This window comes from Prionailurus bengalensis, chromosome A2, assembly GCF_016509475.1.
Source record: "Prionailurus bengalensis isolate Pbe53 chromosome A2, Fcat_Pben_1.1_paternal_pri, whole genome shotgun sequence".
In the NCBI taxonomy this organism is placed as follows: domain Eukaryota; kingdom Metazoa; phylum Chordata; class Mammalia; order Carnivora; family Felidae; genus Prionailurus; species Prionailurus bengalensis.
This window is the reverse complement of record NC_057348.1, coordinates 118,907,045-118,925,537: the sequence shown is the minus strand read 5'-3', so window position 1 is coordinate 118,925,537 and position 18,493 is coordinate 118,907,045. Positions and strand designations below refer to the sequence as shown.

The window sequence follows — 18,493 nt, the reverse complement described above, 5'->3', positions numbered from 1 at the left end:
ATTTACTGATCTTGAAAGAAACACTTATCTAGAGCAACATCTTTCTTGGAAGAAGAGAAGAGAAGAGAAGAGAAGAGAAGAGAAGAGAAGAGAAGAGAAGAGAAGAGAAGAGAAGAGAAGAGAAAAGAGAAAGAAATCTCCCTAAGTGAACAGGTAGTCAAGGGAAGGAAAAACTGAGTGTGCCATTTAACTTCTGAATGACTGACACACAAAACTGCAAACATCACAATTACAGGTATCTGATTCAAGTGGCACTGGGAATAGCAGTTAACAGAGACTTACTGAATGTTTGTTTTGTAGTAAGTATTATCATCTTACAAATTAAGAAACTAGTAAAAGCCTAGGAAATAGCAGAGTTAGGATTTGAACATAAAGTTTAAACTCTTAACCACCAGGACACTACTCACTCCTTTCCTGGCAAGATATGTAATACTTTCATACCTTCTGAAATTCCACCACTTTCAACACTGAGTCGGTAACTACATAATTCTTAAAAGAAGCGCAGTTGACAAAAGAGAAACAGCAAAGAGCGAAAGCTCTGTTTGTAGCTAAGAAAAACAAAATGGGAGAAATGAGACCCATTATCATATAAGAAAAATATGTGTAACAAAAGAGATGTTGAATGGTTTGGTCTTTGCTGTGTTTTCTCCAAGTGAATCACAATAGCTCAGGCTATTCCTTATTGGTTGCCTACACTGGTAACTTAGAAAGTCTAACATTTTGCTTTCCTTTACTGCCTCTATGTCTGGGCAACTCTTCTCAAGAGAAGTAGTTGACAGTGCTACGAGATGTCACAGATATCCCCTGCTGAGACCACTGAGGAGACGATCAAGATGCAACCCAGAGTATAAAGTATAAAACTGTGCTTTAAACTCCTTTTGAGTAAGAAACACTGAACAATGGATCTTAGGTCACTCTGGAAGGGCCATGTCAGGCATACATAAAAAAACAAATGTAGGGGCGCCTGGGTGGCTCAGTCGGTTAAGCAACTGACCTCAGCTCAGGTCGTGATCTCGTGGTTTGTGGGTTCAAGCCCCGTGTCGGGCTCTGTGCTGACAGCTAAGAGCCTGGAGCCTGCTTCGGATGCTGTGTCTCCCTTTCTCTCTGCTCTGCCCCTACTTGTTCTGTCTCTGTCTCTCAAAAATAAGTAAAAGTTAAAAAAAAATTTTTTTAATAATAAATAAACGTAAAAGTCTCTCTGGAAAGATACAAAGTACAGGCTCCTTTAGGATAGGTATGGCTTGCACCTAAACTCATGTGAAAATACAGCAGAGCAGGTCATAATGGAAAAAACACAGTACACCTCTGGAAATTATGTACAAGCGCATAAGAACAGTAAATATCTAATTAAAAAAGTCAGACAACAAAGTGTCCAAGTCACAGCTTGTTTTTATTTTCCTGGTCACGTGGTTAAAACATGATTGGAATTCAGATTTCACAACTCAGACTACAGATTTCAATTCCTTAAAATGCAAGGGAATTTGCCTTTTAGTCTAGTAATGGCAAATGGAAAGAAAATACATTTAGAATTGATAACAGCAATTTTAAAACAATGAAAAATGACAACAACTTAGAACAAAGGAACAAAGTTCCCATGACTGTCAAAACACTTTGCTTCTAAGAGCTGCACTTGAATCAAGTTAAGAGGGCATATCTATACTAAGGAAGGAACCAAAGCAACTGTTATTGCACATAGTTTAGTTTGAGGAATTACCAAAGTACTGGGCATAATTCTTCTACTAATGCAACAGCAAAACAAAAGCATAAAAAGGAAAAGAAACAAGGATAACATGGAAGGAAAAAAACCCACAAATGTTTTCCCTTTATTCTTTTTAAACTGATTTATTTATTTTGAGAGAGAGAGCAAGCAGGGGAGGGGCAGAGAAAGAGGGAGAGAATCCCAAGCAAGCTCTGCACTGTCAGCACCAAGCCAGATGCAGGGCTCGAACTCAAGAAACCGTGAGATCTTGACTTGAGCCGAAACCAAGAGTGGGCACTTAACCGACTGAGTCACCCAGGTGCCCATGTTTTCCCTTTAAATAGGATTAACATTTCAGAAAAATATGTTGGATGAGAAGCACGGACAATAAAGGAAATTCTGAGACGGAACGTAAAGATCAGAAGGACATCAAGATTACCTAGTAAAACTAAGATATTAATAAATTCTGGAGAAACCTTAACAGAACAAAAGACAAACATTAGGGACAGCATACAAAGAGCACTTGTAAAGTGAGAAACAGACTCAGAGGGACTGATTTTAGGGGAGAGGTAAAGGAAGACAGACTTAAGAGTTGGGAGTAAGAAAGGCACTGAAAATAAATTTGTTAGTTATATATGGATAAATATATAATCTACAAAATAGTATAAAATGAGCCTATGGATGTTTAAAAGCTAGAAAAATATACACCAAACTTAACAACAGGTATTTCTGGGGAAGGTGGGGGTACAATGGATAAGGGCATGCATTTTCTTTCTTTTGTATATTCTGTAGTTTCCCAAAATCACTTATAAGAATAAAGATCCTCCCTTTTTAAAAGAAAAAGAACTCCAAAAGTGCCTAAATACACATGAGAAAGTAATGCTGATTGTAAAATAGAAGTATCAACCAGTATAAACGTCCCTCCATAAGACAAAACGTTACAAAGCTACTTATATTAAGAAAGTGACAGGGGCACCCAGGTGGCTCAGTTGGTTCAGCTCAGGTCATGATCTTAGGATTTGTGAGTTTGAGCCCCGCATCAGGCTCTGTGCTGATGGCTCGGAACCTAGAATCTGCTTCAGATTCTGTGTCTCCCTCTCTCTCTGCCCCTCTCCTGCTTACACTCTGTCTCCCAAAAATAAATAAAAACATTTTAAAAATTAAAAAAACAAGAAGAAAAAGATAAAGAAAGGGACTACTATCAGGGTGCCTGTCTGGTGTGGTTGGTGGAGTATGCAACTCTTTACTCAGGACTGTGGGTTTGAACCCCATGCTGGATAGAGATTAAAATCTTAAAAAATCTTTCAAAAAATCTTGTAAAGAAGTGATTATAATCCTAAGTGAAAAAATTCAGGGCATAAAAAAGGGCATGCAATATTATTCAAACTACTTTCAAAATATATGCAATAGAAAAAGTGAAAGTCTTCCTTTAATTAAAAAAAGATTGGAAGGAAATACTTAAACATTAATAGTATTAGACAGGAATATAGTTGGGCAAGAAGACTGCTGATCATCTTAATTTTTTTAATACTTTATTCCAAGTTTTCTAACATTATGATTATTTTACAATTATTTTTAGGAGAATACTTTTTAAAAACAAAATGAGGGGCGCCTGGGTGGCGCAGTCGGTTAAGCGTCTGACTTCAGCCAGGTCACGATCTCGCGGTCCGTGAGTTCGAGCCCCGCATCGGGCTCTGGGCTGATGGCTCGGAGCCTGTTTCCGATTCTGTGTCTCCCTCTCTCTCTCTGCCCCTCCCCCGTTCATGCTCTGTCTCTCTCTGTCCCAAAAATAAATAAAAAACGTTGAAAAAAAAAATAAAAATAAAAACAAAATGAGACAAGGTTCAAGGGAGACCAAGGCAGAAAAGCAGAAAAAGCAAAAAGAAGAGAATATGAAAAGGAAATATGAGAAGGAAAGGAGAAACAAGGAAAAACAAACAAAAGCTTGAAACAAGATATTCATGCATAAAATCACTGCTCAGGTTCACTGTCCACGCCAGGAAATTAAGGTTTTTTTTTTTTTAACCTGGTTGGCGGTGTGATGCGTGAAAATAGTATCTTACTGGGAAGCATGGTCTGCCTAAAAAGACTTTGGAAACGACGATCACTGCACTCCCAATTTCCTCACCTAGAAAAGTATCTGAAACATGAGAACCGTTAAGTCTCCTTCTCGTCTTAAAAAAAAAAAACAAAAATCTCATGGACCTTTAGTTTATTAAAAATTACTTTAATTATAAGGTAATTTAATTTGTACTAAGCATAAATCTAAATGTAAATTCCTTGTGCTTATATATTTGTACAACTAAAACCAAATCAAATTCATAACAACTAGGGGCACCTGGGTAGCTCAGTCGGTTGAGCATCCAACTCTTGATTCTGGCTCAGGTCACAACTCCAGGGTCATGGATCGAGCTCCATATTGGGCTCCCCACTGAGCATGGAGCCTGCTTAAGATTCTCTCCCCACCCCCCCCCCCGCCCCCATCTCCCCCACTCACATGCTCGAAAATAAATCTAAAAATTAAAACAAATAATAAACACAAACAAATAAAACAAAAATAAAACTCAAACATAATGTGACATATATTTTACTGCAATTAATGTTGCATTTACAATAAAAATACAGCATGAGGTATAATTCTAAATCTTTTCCTATATTTTCACTTCAACTCTATCACTCATAAAATGCATGTTGAACTTACTAGGAACTCTGTTGCTTATTTTAGATAACCAGATCCCTTAAACTGCCAGAACATTTTTTTTTTAAGTTTATTATTTTAAGAGAGTGGGAGGGGGTGAGGGAGAATCCCAAACAGGCTCCACACTGTCAGCCCAGAGCCCAATACAAGGCCGAACTCATGAAACTGTGAGATCATGACCTGAGCTGAAACCAAGAGTCAGCTGCTTAACCAAATGAGCCACCCAGGCGCCCCCAGAGAACAATTCTTGAATGCCAATTTACATGAGGTTCAAGATTCAGCTCCAAAGTTTAATGAATAACTGTAAGTCACTTCTCTCTGGACCTCCATTCCATTATCTGTAAAATGGGAACTATAATGTTCTGATGAAAAATCTTTGCAAAGTATAAATAAACCAATGTTACGTGTTTATTTTAGTTATAATCAAAAACAGTCCATACAGAGGAGAGGGAAACTACAAGGAAAAAATAAAAATCTCCAACCCAGTCTACATTCCTTGACTAGCTTCATTCATTTCCCTACCCAACTTCATAATCAGTTAATCATATCAACAGAGCACCTAAATCCACCCTAGTATCCTTTGTCTTCTTGAATTCCCTTCCCATTCTCTCCCCCACCTTTACCTCTCCAAATCGCAATCTCAATGATTACCACCTTGGAATTCTTCACTCATAATTCTGGGTGCTAAACCTTTCTGGATAAAATCCTAAAACTGATGCTCAGCAATCTCCAATTCCCTAGGACATTCTTCCACAGTAGCAGAACCAAATCTTCTGCATACTCAAGTCCCCTCAACTCTTATTTAACACATAACCTTGTTCCTCCTTACTGAATATACCGAAGCCATGAATGAGTTCCACTCCAAATTCATTCAACTAATTGCTGACAAACCCCCATGGATTCTACTTAAGGATTATTACCTACAACTGACTCCCTTTTCTACCATAGGCCTTCATTATCCCACCTAGGAAATTAGGATAGTCTAAACATTTTCCCTGCCTCCATTCTCTTCTAATTCCAATTAATCTCACTCAACCCTCCAAAATAAAAATTCACCTCTAAACTTTATTACTCTTTTTACTTTATTCCTCAGCCAGATATTAGATCCATAACGTAATCCAAACCAACCATTCATCTTTTTTTAATGTTTATTTATTTTGAGAGAGAGCATGCACGCAAGCACAAGCAGGGGAGAGGGGCAGAGGGAAAGAAAAAGAATCCCAAGCAGGCTCCAAGCTGTCAGTACAGGATTCAATCTCAAACTGTGAGATCATGACCTGGGCTAAAATCAAGAGTTGGACACTTAACTGAGCCACCCAGATGTCCCCCCCATTTATCTTCTAAAACTGTTACCTGTCCCAGGCAAATCAAATTCCTTAACACTTTCTCAAAACATACCGCACACACCTTCCTTTCATTCCTTCTCCCTTAGAGCTACCATCTGGGCACTTTCTCCCTGCTTGCCTGTCAATATCATATCTATCAAAATCATCCTAGAGGGCAATTTGCAGTATGCATAAAGTGTTTAAAACATGCAATAAACATGGCAATTCCACTTTATTAAACATGATTTCTTGAGTCTTCCCATAGATTCTGAAATTTTTACTATATGCCTGAAATTACTATGGAGTTTTAAAGTATTATCTAGGGAATTCTATAATCCAAGGGCATTCTACACAATTGTATCCATTTATATATTTATTTCTTAAAGAAAAGTTATAGTCCCTGGAGTACACAAGAGATAGTTTAGCATTACCAAAGCAAAAAATATAAAGCAGGCAATGACAAAAAAATAAAGTTTTCAATCAAATCATATAAAGAAGCCTTATAAGACACAGTGGTAAAGTTATTTAATGTTGGCATTATTCCATAGATGATAAAGAACCACTTAAGAGTTTAAAACCAAAGGAAGATATGCTCAGATTTTCATTTTATATTATAGTTTTTATAGAGTAGTTTGACGAATAGATTGGGGGGGGGGGGGCAAGAATGAAAGCAGAGAAAACAAGTAACCTATTGCAATAGTCCTGTAAAGAGATAAGGAGGCATAAGTCTACGGCAGTGATATTACAAATAAAGAAATAAATAGGCAGTAAAATGGATGGAACTGGTGTTTGACTAAATTTGAAGGGAAAGTCATAAGCTTGTGGCTTAAGCAACAGGCCATTAACTAAAAATTTTTAAAATTAAAAATCAGAATAAGCAGTCTGAAGGAAAAAAGGGAAAGATTCATCTTCTTGAAATACAATTTATCATACACCAGCCTAAATACCTACATATACAAAGACATACCACTACCCATAACAAACCTACAAACAGTTTAGACTAACACTGAAGGTCCTCCATTAACAGACTAAAGCTTAATTCCACACTTATCTCTCTCCACTTCCCTAAATGAAACATATGTTCCAGTCAAACTAACCTGTACTCATAACATTCTCAACTTAATGCCTTTGCTTATACCACTTTCCTGTCAGAAATGCCCCTCCTTCCTTTAAAAAATTTTTTAGGGGCGCCCGGGTGGCTCAGTCAGTTGAACATCCGACTTCGGCTCAGGTCACGATCTCACGGTTGGTGAGTTCCAGCCCCGTGTTGAGCTCTGTGCTGACAGCTCAGAGCCTGGAGCCTGCTTTGGATTCTGTGTCTCCCCCTCTCTCTGCCCCATCCCCACTCATGCTGTCTTAAAAATAAATAAAACATTAAAAATTTTTAATTTTTTTTAACATTTATTTTTGAGAGACATAGTGAGGCAGAGCACAAGTGGGAGAGGGGCAGAGAGAGAGAGCAGGGACACAGAATCTGAAGCAGGCTCCAGGCTCTGAGCTGTGAGCAGAGAGGCTGATGCAGGGCAGGGCTTGAACTAGAGGACTGCAAGATCAAGACCTGAGCCCAAAGTGGAGGCCCAACCAACTGAGCCACCCAGGCGCCCCTCCCTTCCTTTAATCTTATTTCCCTACTGTATTCTTCCCTGACCCATTCTTGCACAAAACACCAATTCTCACTCAGTTTAACTTGATACTCTTAGCTCACATAAAATCAAAACAGGTACTGATTTCATAAAATGCTTACAATGAATGTGTCTCCATTTTGGAATTTGACTTAAGAAACAAAACAAAAAAAATAGTAAATGACTCCTCTATCAGGCATAATCAAGGAAGAAGGGATTCAAAATGAAACTGAAGGGGCAACTGGGTGGCTCAGTCAGCTGAGCATCCAACTCTTGATTTCGGCTCAGGTCATTATCCCAAGGTCACTGATCAAGCCCTGCGGGCTCCACACCAAATGGGGAGCCTGCTTAAGATTCTCTCTCCCTCTAGCCAACTAATCTTTGACAAAGCAGGAAAGAATATTCAATGGAATAAAGACAGCCTCTTCAGCAAGTGGTGCTGGGAAAACTGGACAGCGACATGCAGAAGAATGAACCTGGACCGCTTTTTTACACCATACACAAAAATAAACTCAAAATGGATGAAAGTTCTCAATGTAAGACCGGAAGCCATCAAAATCCTTGAGGAGAAAGCAGGCAAAAACCTCTTTGACCTTGGCTGCAGCAACTTCTTACTCAACACGTCTCCGGAGGCAAGAAAAAGAAAAGCAAAAATGAACTACTGGGACCTCATCAAAATAAAAAGCTTCTGCACAGCAAGCAAACAATCGGCAAAACTAAAAGGCAAGTGACAGAATGGGAGAAGATATTTGCAAATGACATATCAGATAAAGGGTTAGTATCCAAAATCTATAAAGAACTTATCAAGCTCAACACCCAAAAAACAAATAATCCAGTGAAGAAATGGGCAAAAGACATGAACAGATGCTTCTCCAAAGAAGACATCCAGGTGGCCAACCATCACATGAAAAAATGCTCCACATCACTCATCATCAGGGAAATACAAATCAAAACCACAATGAGATACCACCCTCACAGCTGTCAGAATGGCTAACATTAACAACTCAGGCAACGACAGATGTTAGTGAGGACGTGGAGAAAGAGGATCTCTTTTGCACTGCTGGTGAGAATGCAAGCTGGCACAGCCACTCTGGGAAACAGTATGGAGGCTCCTCAAAACATTAAAAATAGAACTACCTTATGACCCAGCAACTGCACTGCTAGGCATTTATCCACGGGATACAGGGATGCTGTTTTGAAGGGGCACATGCACCCCCATGTTTATAGCAGCACTATGACAACAGCCAAAGTATGGAAAGAGCCCAAATGCCCATTGATGGATGAATGGATAAAGAAGAGGTGGGGTGTGTGTGTGTGTGTGTCTACACACAAATGGAGTATTACATGGCAATCAAAAAGAATGAAATCTTGCCATATGCAACTACATGGATGGAACTAGAGGATGTTATGGTAAGCGAATTAGAGAAAGACAAAAATCATATGACTTCACTCATATGAGGACTTTAAGATACAAAACAGATGAACATAAGGGAAGGGAAGCAAAAAATAATATAAAAACAGGGAGGGGGACAAAACATAAAAGATTCTTAAATATAGAGAACAAACACAAGGTTCCTGGAGGGGTTGTGGGGGGGGGGGGGAATGGACTAAATGGGTAAGGGGCATAAAGAATCTATTCCTGAAATCATTGTTGCACTGTATGCTAACTTGATGTAAATTTAAAAAATTAATAAATTATTTAAAAAATAATAAAAGAGGGGTGCCTGGGTGGCTCAGTCGGTTAAGCGGCCGACTTCGGCTCAGGTCATGATCTTGCGGTCCGTGAGTTCAAGCCCCGTGTCGGGCTCTGTGCTGACAGCTCAGAGCCTGGAGCCTGTTTCAGATTCTGTGTCTCCCTCTTTCTGACCCTCCCCCGTTCATGCTCTGTCTCTGTCTCAAAAATAAATAAACGTTAAAAAAAAAAAATTATTAAAAAAAAATAATAAAAGATTCTCTCTCCCTCTCCCCTACACGCACGCTCTCTAATAAAATAATAAAAGGAAATGTCATTGCATGCCAAACTTTAAAATTCAACAAAATAATGTTTATTTTTGAGAGAGAGGGAAAGAGAGAGAGAGAGACAGAGTATGAGCAGGAGACGGGTAGAGAGAGAGAAAGGGAGACAGAATCACTAGCAGGCTCCAGGCTCCAAGCTGTCAGCACAGAGCCTGATGCAGGGCTCAAAGTCGCTTAACCAACTGAGCTACCCAGGTGCCCCTTGTTCAATAGTTTTTCTGCCCTCCTCACTCTGTACAGCCATTTTTCACTTCTAGATACCCTCAATGTCCCTAATTCTAGCAGCAACTCTTCTTTTCTGGTTTGCTGCTTAACTTATACACACCAATCAAAATTTCAGAACCATTAAAATCAGATCTAAAATAAATTTATTCTGAGGGAGAATCTAGAGGAACCCAGTAGAAAAGTTTTACTGTTGACATTTATGACATTTTGAATATTCAAATGACTTAAAATTTTATTTAAGTAATCTCTACATTCAAAGTGGGGCTTGAACTCGACTCCAAGATCGAGTCACGTGCTCTTCCAACTAAGCCAGCCAGGCACCCCAAAGAGATTCTCTTGTTTTAGTTCTCTACTACATTGTAAAGTGTTGAAATTGCCAGAAAATCTGTAGCACAGTAAAGCACCACCATAATGATCACCTCAATGTAATTCACAAATATTATAAAAAATGGCAAAATTTAAGGACTAGAATACCTGCCATCATAGAGTTTACTATTTAGTCATGTAAAACAGAAAACTCTTATAAAAGCATAAGACAATATGAGCAATATTTAAGCAAGTAGAATAGTAGAGTAACATGGCTATAGAATTGTATAATTAACGCTAATTACAAATGACTGGAAGAGACAGTAAATGATATAACAACTCAAAGGAAAAGATCTTTTTTCAGGTAAGGAATGGAGAAAAACAGAAGGAAAAAAAAAAAAGGATTCTGAAAAGTTTTCACAAGACCTGGAGTGACACTGAACCTTTTGATCAAAGAGAGGTGAGTCTGGCAAATTCAAGTTCCCAGTATTTGTTGTATACTACTCTGTACTGTTAAATATTTCATGTTTACAAAACGTTTAAGTTTACAATTGTAAGAAAGGCCCTCAATGCAGAGTTAAGACGAGGCTTATATAAGCTACATATCAACCTGCTTAAATAGAAAACAGAATACCTAAGTGGAAGAAATACACAGAAAGTTCTTACCTTGAATATACCAACCCAATCTTTTGGATGTGGATGGATATATGGAGTTAAGGTGTAATGACATTCCAGGTGTGCATTAGGAAGATAACTCTTGGCCACATTTTGAAAGATGACATGGGCAAAGTTGGAAGTCTGCAAGGGGACTTCTTGAAAGGATGTCATTGTGAATCTGTAACAAGTAAATCATGTAAGTTGAATGAAACCAACTTAAAAAAAAAAAAACAAAAAAAAAACCTTACACCTTCAGAAAATGCATAACATTAAATGCAAATTACATGAGAATTTGCATGCCATAATTATTGACAAGATATATACTTAGAACTCGTCTTTAAAAATGTGGTTAAATTTTCTTAAATGTGCCTAAATATAAAAACACAACCAGGAAATAACAAGTTATAAAATGACTCAGGAAGTTACATAAGGATTAAAAAAACGTTAAAACCAAAATCAAAAACTCTCAACTCTCTTGGAAAGCCTAGCCCACTGTTTCGTTTGCAAGCAAAAGCAAATGAACCAGAAGTGTTTCTCTGCTGAACCCTGGAACTTAGTAATTTTCTTCCTCAATCTGACCCATCGTCCTCTAGGTCTTAGGCTCCTATTAATTGATGTTAACCTCTCTGTCTGCATTCCTGACCCATGTTCGTGATCCCTTAGACCAACATTCTCAACCTGAGCTACATATTAAAATCATTAGGGGCTCTCCAAAAAGGGGGGTTGGGTGGCATCTGGCTGGCTCAGTCGGTACGTAGAGCATGTGACTCCTGATCTCAAGGTTGTGAGTTAGAGACCCACAATGGTTACAGAAGTTACTCAAAAATAAAATCTTTAGGGGTGTCTGGTGGCTCAGTCAGCTAAGCAGCCGGCTTCAGCTCAGGTCATGATCTCACAGTTCATGAGCTGGGAGCCCAACATCAGGCTCCCTGCTGTCAGCACAGTCTGCTTTGGATACTCTGTCCCCCTCTCTCTCTGCCCCCACCCATACATGCTCTCTCAAAGAACAATATATAAAAAATAATAAAAAATTATAAAATTTTTATATTATAAAAAATTATAAAAAATAATTATAAAAATTATGATAAATATAAATATATAATAAATTATAAATTTATAATTATAAATATAATAAAATATAAAATTATTGTATAAAATAAAAATTATAAAATATAATAAACATAAAAATATAAAAATAATAAAATATTATAAAATATTATAAAAATAATAAATAAAAAACTTTTTAAAAATGAAAAGATGACAATGACTTTCTGAAAGCAGGATCTGGGGAGATCAAGAGTCTCATGCTGTACCAACTAAGCCACCAAGGCACCCCTCCCCAAGTAATCTTAAGTATTCATTACCACCTCTCACTCATTTCCACAAATGCCCAGACCTAGCCTGTCTTCACTCAGGACTTCTGGTACATGCTTGTTCAGATATCTCAAATCACATAAAATCTCAGCTGGTCTACTTGACACAACTCAGCTTATCTGTTCCTTTCAGCCTATACTGATTTTATACCCTTTCATTCTGGGTTTAATAATCCTACTTGGCTTCCAGTGTTCATGTGCTCTTTCCATAGATTTACTGATTTAAAAATAAGTTATTTTTTATGGGCACCCAGGTGGCTCAGTCGTCAAGTATCTGGCTTCAGCTCAGATCATGATCTCACAGTTCAGGAGTTCAAGTTCCACACTGGGTGAGCTCGAACTCCACTTTGAGTAAAACACTAGCCCCACTTTCTCTCAGTCCCACCCCTTCCTCCCTCTCTCTCAGCTCCTCATAGGATTCTCTCTCTGCCCCTTGCTCAACTGCGCCCTCTCTCTCAAAAACTAAGTTGTTGTTGTTTTTTTAACGTATAGTGCCAATGAAATACATAGCTGTTGAAAATCTATTACAGATTCAGTGAATGTTCACTGCTTAGTGAACACCAAGCACAAGAGAGATGGTGAAAATGAATTATAAAAATCTGCAAGACACAAATATTTTCCATATTTGTACTCGACTTTTTGAGAAAAAGGATACAACTGAGAATTTACTCGTAAAAGCCATCTATACGTGTGTCACAGACTCAGTACAATTATTGATTCTACAGTACACATAAACTAGACAACATCCCTATGGTACTTGCTTCTTAGTCATCACAACAGAAATCTCCGTGATGGGGAAAAAAGAGGCATGATTTTTGCCAACCAAATTAATCTCATTTACTTCACAAATCAATAAAGTCTCTATAGGGCAAACACAGCAGTTAGGCTATACTCATATTTTAACTATTAAAAAAGTCTTGGGGCGCCTGGGTGGCTCAGTCGGTAAGCATCTGACTTGAGCTCAAGTCATGGTTTGTGAGTTCGAGCCCCATGTTGGGCTCTGTGCTGACAGCTCGGAGCCTGGAGCCTGCTTTGGATTCTATGTCTCCCACTCTCTCTGTCCCTCCCATGCTCATGCTCTGTCTCTGTCTCTCAAAAATAAAGGTTAAAAAAGTCTTCATTGCTAAGAAGATCTCAGACAACATGCTTTTACAATATGTTTCTTTTGCTGACCTATTTGAAATACTAGCAAATTTTTGAAGTTTCAAAATAATAAACACTTCAGAAAATATGCACTTTTCTTCTTGTGTCTGCTCAACTTCTATTCAAGTACTGCTTTACTGAAACAATATACTGGACATCTCATAAAGAGAATGTCAATGGTGAACCTAGAGGCCACTGCTAGAATACCAGTCTGGTTGACTGTTAGCTAGCTGTGAGCTCTGCCAGGATTCCAAGGTAAGGAGAGCCCATTCAGTAGCAATCCTTCTTCTAGGTAAGATCTCTGCACTAACAAAATGGCTTTATGACCAGCAGCCCTATTTCACAGAAGGACTTAACTAGTATTCCCCAGCTGGTATGCCAAAGCCTTCAGTAAAATGAAAAAAGGTAGCACTTACTTACAAATATTGGGAACTCTGCATAAAATAAATGAAGTGTTATTTACTTTGCTGCTTTGAATTGTCTGACCTAATTTGGGCTCAGGGGGATGTCATGGTGCTAATAAAGTCACTGATGATAATCTCTTTTCAAGTCAATGGCTTCATAAAGAAGGAAAAAATAACCCATCAATTCCAGTTTTGAAATATTGTTCAGTACTGGTTATATCAGTAAGAGAAGCTATAGCTAAATCAATGAAACCAACCTCTAGCAGACTCACCTACCAAAACTGAGACAAGTGAATCAGTAATATTTTTCTACAAAGAAAATGAATATTTCAGTTTCTCTGAGGAGGGTATTTATTAAGGAGAAAATAAGGCTAGATTAGAATGAGTTGCCATGTTTTTAATTAAAAGCAGTTTAAGAATGAAACTTTTTCTTAAAATTTAACATGTTTCCTAAAGTAAACTGAATTAACAAAGCTGTGATTATGTTATAAAACAAGGCAGTGAAGTTTAAACTTTTGTTTAACCTCAACTACAATAGTGTCTTAAAAATCCATAATCAATCTTACACTTTTACTTCACTGAAAAGATGAAAAATAGCAAGAAGGTACAGATCTATATATTTATGTATGTTTGTTTATATGCTTATAAATTGATCAAAAAGGACTTAAAAATACACACAACAGTCTTTACTCAAGAGGAATCTGTGTGAAGACAACTTTTGATATTTTACTAGTATAGATAAATGCATTGTTTTCACTGTTTTAAATAAACATATTAACATAAAATTGCATTTTTAAACCTTCCCCCCAAAATTCAAGTTTTTAACAGAAAACCCTAAATCAGACTTTAAATATATTCATGATTATAAATCTTAAGATAATTTGTGATCCTAATAACCTTAATCTCTCTCCAACACCCCTTCCTCCCTTTTTAAAAATTTCAATGCAATTATAACTACAGAAATGTTTTACAAGTCATTCTACTCTCATTACGAGTTTTTCAAACTTTAAAAATTAAATTCCAATATATTTCCTAGTCATAAAAACTTAACAAGGGTAAATGTAATCTGAGTGTAATTACCACATGAATTAATCCATTTCAAATAGTAAAATAAAAATTTCCCATAGAAGTCCTGTTTCACTCCTTACTCAGATAAAGAAATGAAAAGATGGGCAAGCTTTAAAAAATGCTGAAATTCACTGAGAATGTCAATGTATCAAGATGATTCACAGGCAGATTTATACAATATCCATGCACACCCGCTCTCACACACACACACACAAACACGCAGAGACACAAAGCCCAGTGGAGAGGTTAATGTGCAAAGTCACTGCATCACCTTGTGGTAATGCTTGGGAAGTGTAGCTTCACTAACATCCTGAGGAAAAGAACAAACTGCACCTCAGCTGGAGAGGATATATAGCCCCCCCTACACACAAAGGGAAATGGAAACAGCGGGACTAGACCAAATTTTAGTTCCCATTCTCTAAAGTACATCTCCAGAAACGTGGGTACGCTAAGATGCAAATGAAGGTAAGCAAAAATTTTCGACTCAAGAATTAAAAGAACCAAACACATTCAGCTGGGAAACCAAGTCTGAAATGCATACACTTGCTGCCTGCAGTGACCTCTTCCATGTTTCCTACTATATTCCCCAACACCTCTAGAGTCGCTTTGTATGAATTATGCTGTAAACTTTATACTATTAAGTCTTTGGTCTAAAATCCAATTGTGTTATTCTGGGGATTCATCAATATCTAAGGAAAAGACAAATAACGTGCAGTGGGCACTCAGTTAAGTAGCTAAAATAAATGGGGGGTGGGGGGCGGGTAGGGAAGAGGTGGAAGCACTTCAATGTTGTATTTATTCCTGCTGGAACTTTTTCAAGCCCAAAACAAATCTGTCTTTTGTGGTAGTATTTTTCCAGTGGCTTCTGCTACTTACTTTATTTTGCTGGACTAGTCCAAAATGTAAGCCTCAGCCAAGCGAACTAGAAAATATACTCTGAATTTTGTTCTGTGTGATATGATTGTGGTAATTGTGGGGTTTTTTTCCCCAAAGTCCTTATCAAGTTAAAGACACTAAACTAATTATAAGTGAAATATCCTGATGTCCAGGATTTATTTGCTTTTAAAACTCCAGGGGGAAAAATGTTTTGGAGCAGATAAAACAAGATTAGCAAAGTGGTCGTTCCTTCCACCGTTTGTTCTCCTTTTGCGTATGTTTGTAAGTAAAGATCAGTAATAAAAACTCCGTGTATGACCTGCAATAGAACACCTTATATACAGTGAATGACAAACTCAGCAAAAAAAAAAAAGTCTTTAAAATCTTCAGTTAAAAATAAATGAACTTTTAAAATTATCTCCAAACTTCAGTCCCATAGGATACACAAATATCTGAAGGAAAAACTGTTTAACATTCTAATAGTTTCCAATTATTCATACTTTAGCTCAAAGATTATCAGCTGGTTTATAGAGCAGAAAAATGTTATCTGAAATCTTTTTGGAAGGCAGAAGCAAAGCCAACAATCTGTTAATTTGCACTCTTACAACCAGCATCCCTATCTCTAGAATTCTTTACAGCTGAGTGCCACTACACTCTGCCCAGGTGTCACTCATACCACTTTTATTTACTCCGTAGATTGTTTTTAAAGGTGGTTTCTAAAAAACTCTATCTTGGGGCACCTGAGTGGCTCAGTCAGTTAAGCGTCCAACTCTTGATGTCGCTCAGGTCCTGATCTCACGATTGGTGAGTTCCAGTCCCGCGAACAGCTCTGCACTGTCAGCACCGGTCTGCGTGGTGTTCTCTCGCTCCTGCGCCCCTCCCCCTGCTCACGTTCTCTCAAAATAAACTTAAAGATTTTATTTTTATTTTTGAGGGGGGGTGGGTGGGAGAAGCTGGTTCTGCAGTGAGAGCAGAAAGGCCAATGAGGGGCTGGAACCCATGAACTGTGAGATCGTGAGATCATGACCTGAGCTGAAGTCTGATGGCTAACCGACTGAGCCACCCAGGCGCCCCTCAAAATAAACTTTATTTAAAAAAGAGAGAGAAAAAGAGAGAGAGAGAGAGAGAGAGAGAGAGAGAGAGAGAGAGAAAGAGAAAATAAAAAGCTATGATCTTGGCCCATATAAAGAGAATTTTTATCTTTCTGTAAGGATTTGAGCCAAAATAAACTTTAAAAGCCAGAAGAGCATACAGCCAAAATTTTACTTAGTAATATCCAAAATCCAAAAAACTAAAATCCAATAAACCTCACATATGTATTCCCCCAAAGTACATGAGCATGGTTAGAATGTTTCATATTTAACATTAAAATGGCTACAGCATTAACTGTAAACAGGTATACAACTCAATGTGACTACAAGAGAAAACAACAGGATGTAAAAAATAAATTGAAAAGACTTAGTAAGTCATTTCTCACGTAATCAATACTTCGAGAAACCAAGTTTAAGAACAAAACAAAGGCCTGACCTCAGGCCCTTCTACCTGCACGGGACTTTGAGGGGCAATCGTCCCACTTTTAGATTAACATGTTACTGAACTCGTCTCTTTAAATGATTTGGAACGGAGCACGAAAATCGTAATTAGTGCCACAGTTCGCGCTGTTCGTAGAACTTTTACAATGAGTATAACGCAGACTTGAGTAAGATTTCCCGTCTAAATCCTTGTCGTAAATCCTTGTCCTAAGCAACGTTTGAAGCCTTAAAACCTATTATACAGAAAGTCAAATGCCACCGTGTTTTCAAATAAACCTATTATTAAAAAGGGAACTAAATGTATCAACAGTCACAGACAGACACAGACAGACACAGACACACACACACACACACACACGCACAAAACCCCACCCACACCCAATTCAAACAAAGATTGCCCCAGGCAAGGAGACCGGTCGGGACCAGACCACAACTTGCGAGCCTGCAGGGTGTTGGGTGGAGGAAAGGGAGAGTTGTGAAATCAAGAAAAGTTGCCTAAGCAAAAGAAGACGTGTGGCCCTCTTAAGACTTTTTTTTTTTTTTTTTTTGAGATCCCTCGGAACGTTAAGCGTAGGAGCCACCCATAAACAGACGAAAAAAACGTTTACCAGACCTGTAGCCCAGGTGAAGGCTGCTATCCGCCCCAACAGCTAACTCCGCCCCCCGCCCGCAAACGGAGGCGGCGCAGTGAGTCTCCGCCTCTTTCTCCAACGGCGACACAAACCAAAACACCTGGGTTTCACCCCACCCGAGCAAACCCGAGCCTCGGACTCGACCTGTTTTCCCAAGCTCGCCGACGCCGGCAGCACACATACTGCCCTCAGAGCACACCCTAGAATGGGCCTCGGGCAAGACAGGTTCTTCTTCGGGGGTCCCCCGTGTCACTCGCCCCCGCCACAGTGCCCACGTCCCCCAGGGCTCCCCCCCAAATCGCGAAGGCCTATCCCGGGGCCTCCCCGCCGTGTGGGGCGGCCACCCGTCGTTTTTCCCAGCCCCACTGCTAACCGAAGTTGCCCACACCCCCGTTACAACCGTAGTCCAGAAGGAAAAGTTTGTCCTGGGGAAGGAAAGCATCGTCATTTGGCTGCATCGTCACCACGGCGATCATCCCCGAGACTGGCCAGGCCCCTAGACTCTTAAGAGCTGAGGAGCGAACCGCGAGCCCCCAAAGAGCTCCAGCTGGGGCCCCGCCCAAGTCGCTGGAGCCGGTCGGGGAAGGCACTTACCCTGCGAGGAGCCCCAAAACAGAGGGAGCGTTAGAGAGGCTTCCGAGCCGGTGCCGCCATCAGCCGCCGAACCTCTTCCGCCACCACTACCTCTCTCCCCCGACCGGCTACACCTCCCCTCAGTGCCAAAAAGCCGGCGGTACGTCACTTCCGGCTGTGGGCCCGCCCCTTCCGCCACCGCCGCGCTTGGTGGGCCGGGCCGTTCAGCTGAAACGAGGTCTCTGCAAACGTGACCTTTCACCAGCTCTGCGGGCGGATCCAAACTCCAGATCGGCCTTTTACCCCGGCTCGGCTACTCCTCCTCTTTCTTCGGCCTCACAGGA

At 39.3% G+C, this 18,493-nt stretch overlaps 1 protein-coding gene across 2 annotated transcripts in view; it reads right to left on the bottom strand.

The window, feature by feature from the left end:
* TAX1BP1 (Tax1 binding protein 1) overlaps nt 1-18,284 on the bottom strand; it is a 90,678-nt gene extending 72,394 nt beyond the window's left edge. For both annotated transcript variants that reach the window (XM_043589160.1, XM_043589161.1), the window contains exons 1-2: nt 18,171-18,284; nt 10,558-10,726 (exon numbers count right to left, since the gene is read on the bottom strand). In XM_043589160.1, the coding sequence (XP_043445095.1) occupies nt 10,558-10,719 (162 nt within the window). In that variant the 5' untranslated portion in view covers nt 10,720-10,726; nt 18,171-18,284. The remainder of the gene's footprint in view (nt 1-10,557; nt 10,727-18,170) is intronic.
* Nucleotides 18,285-18,493: the final 209 nt, after the last annotated feature.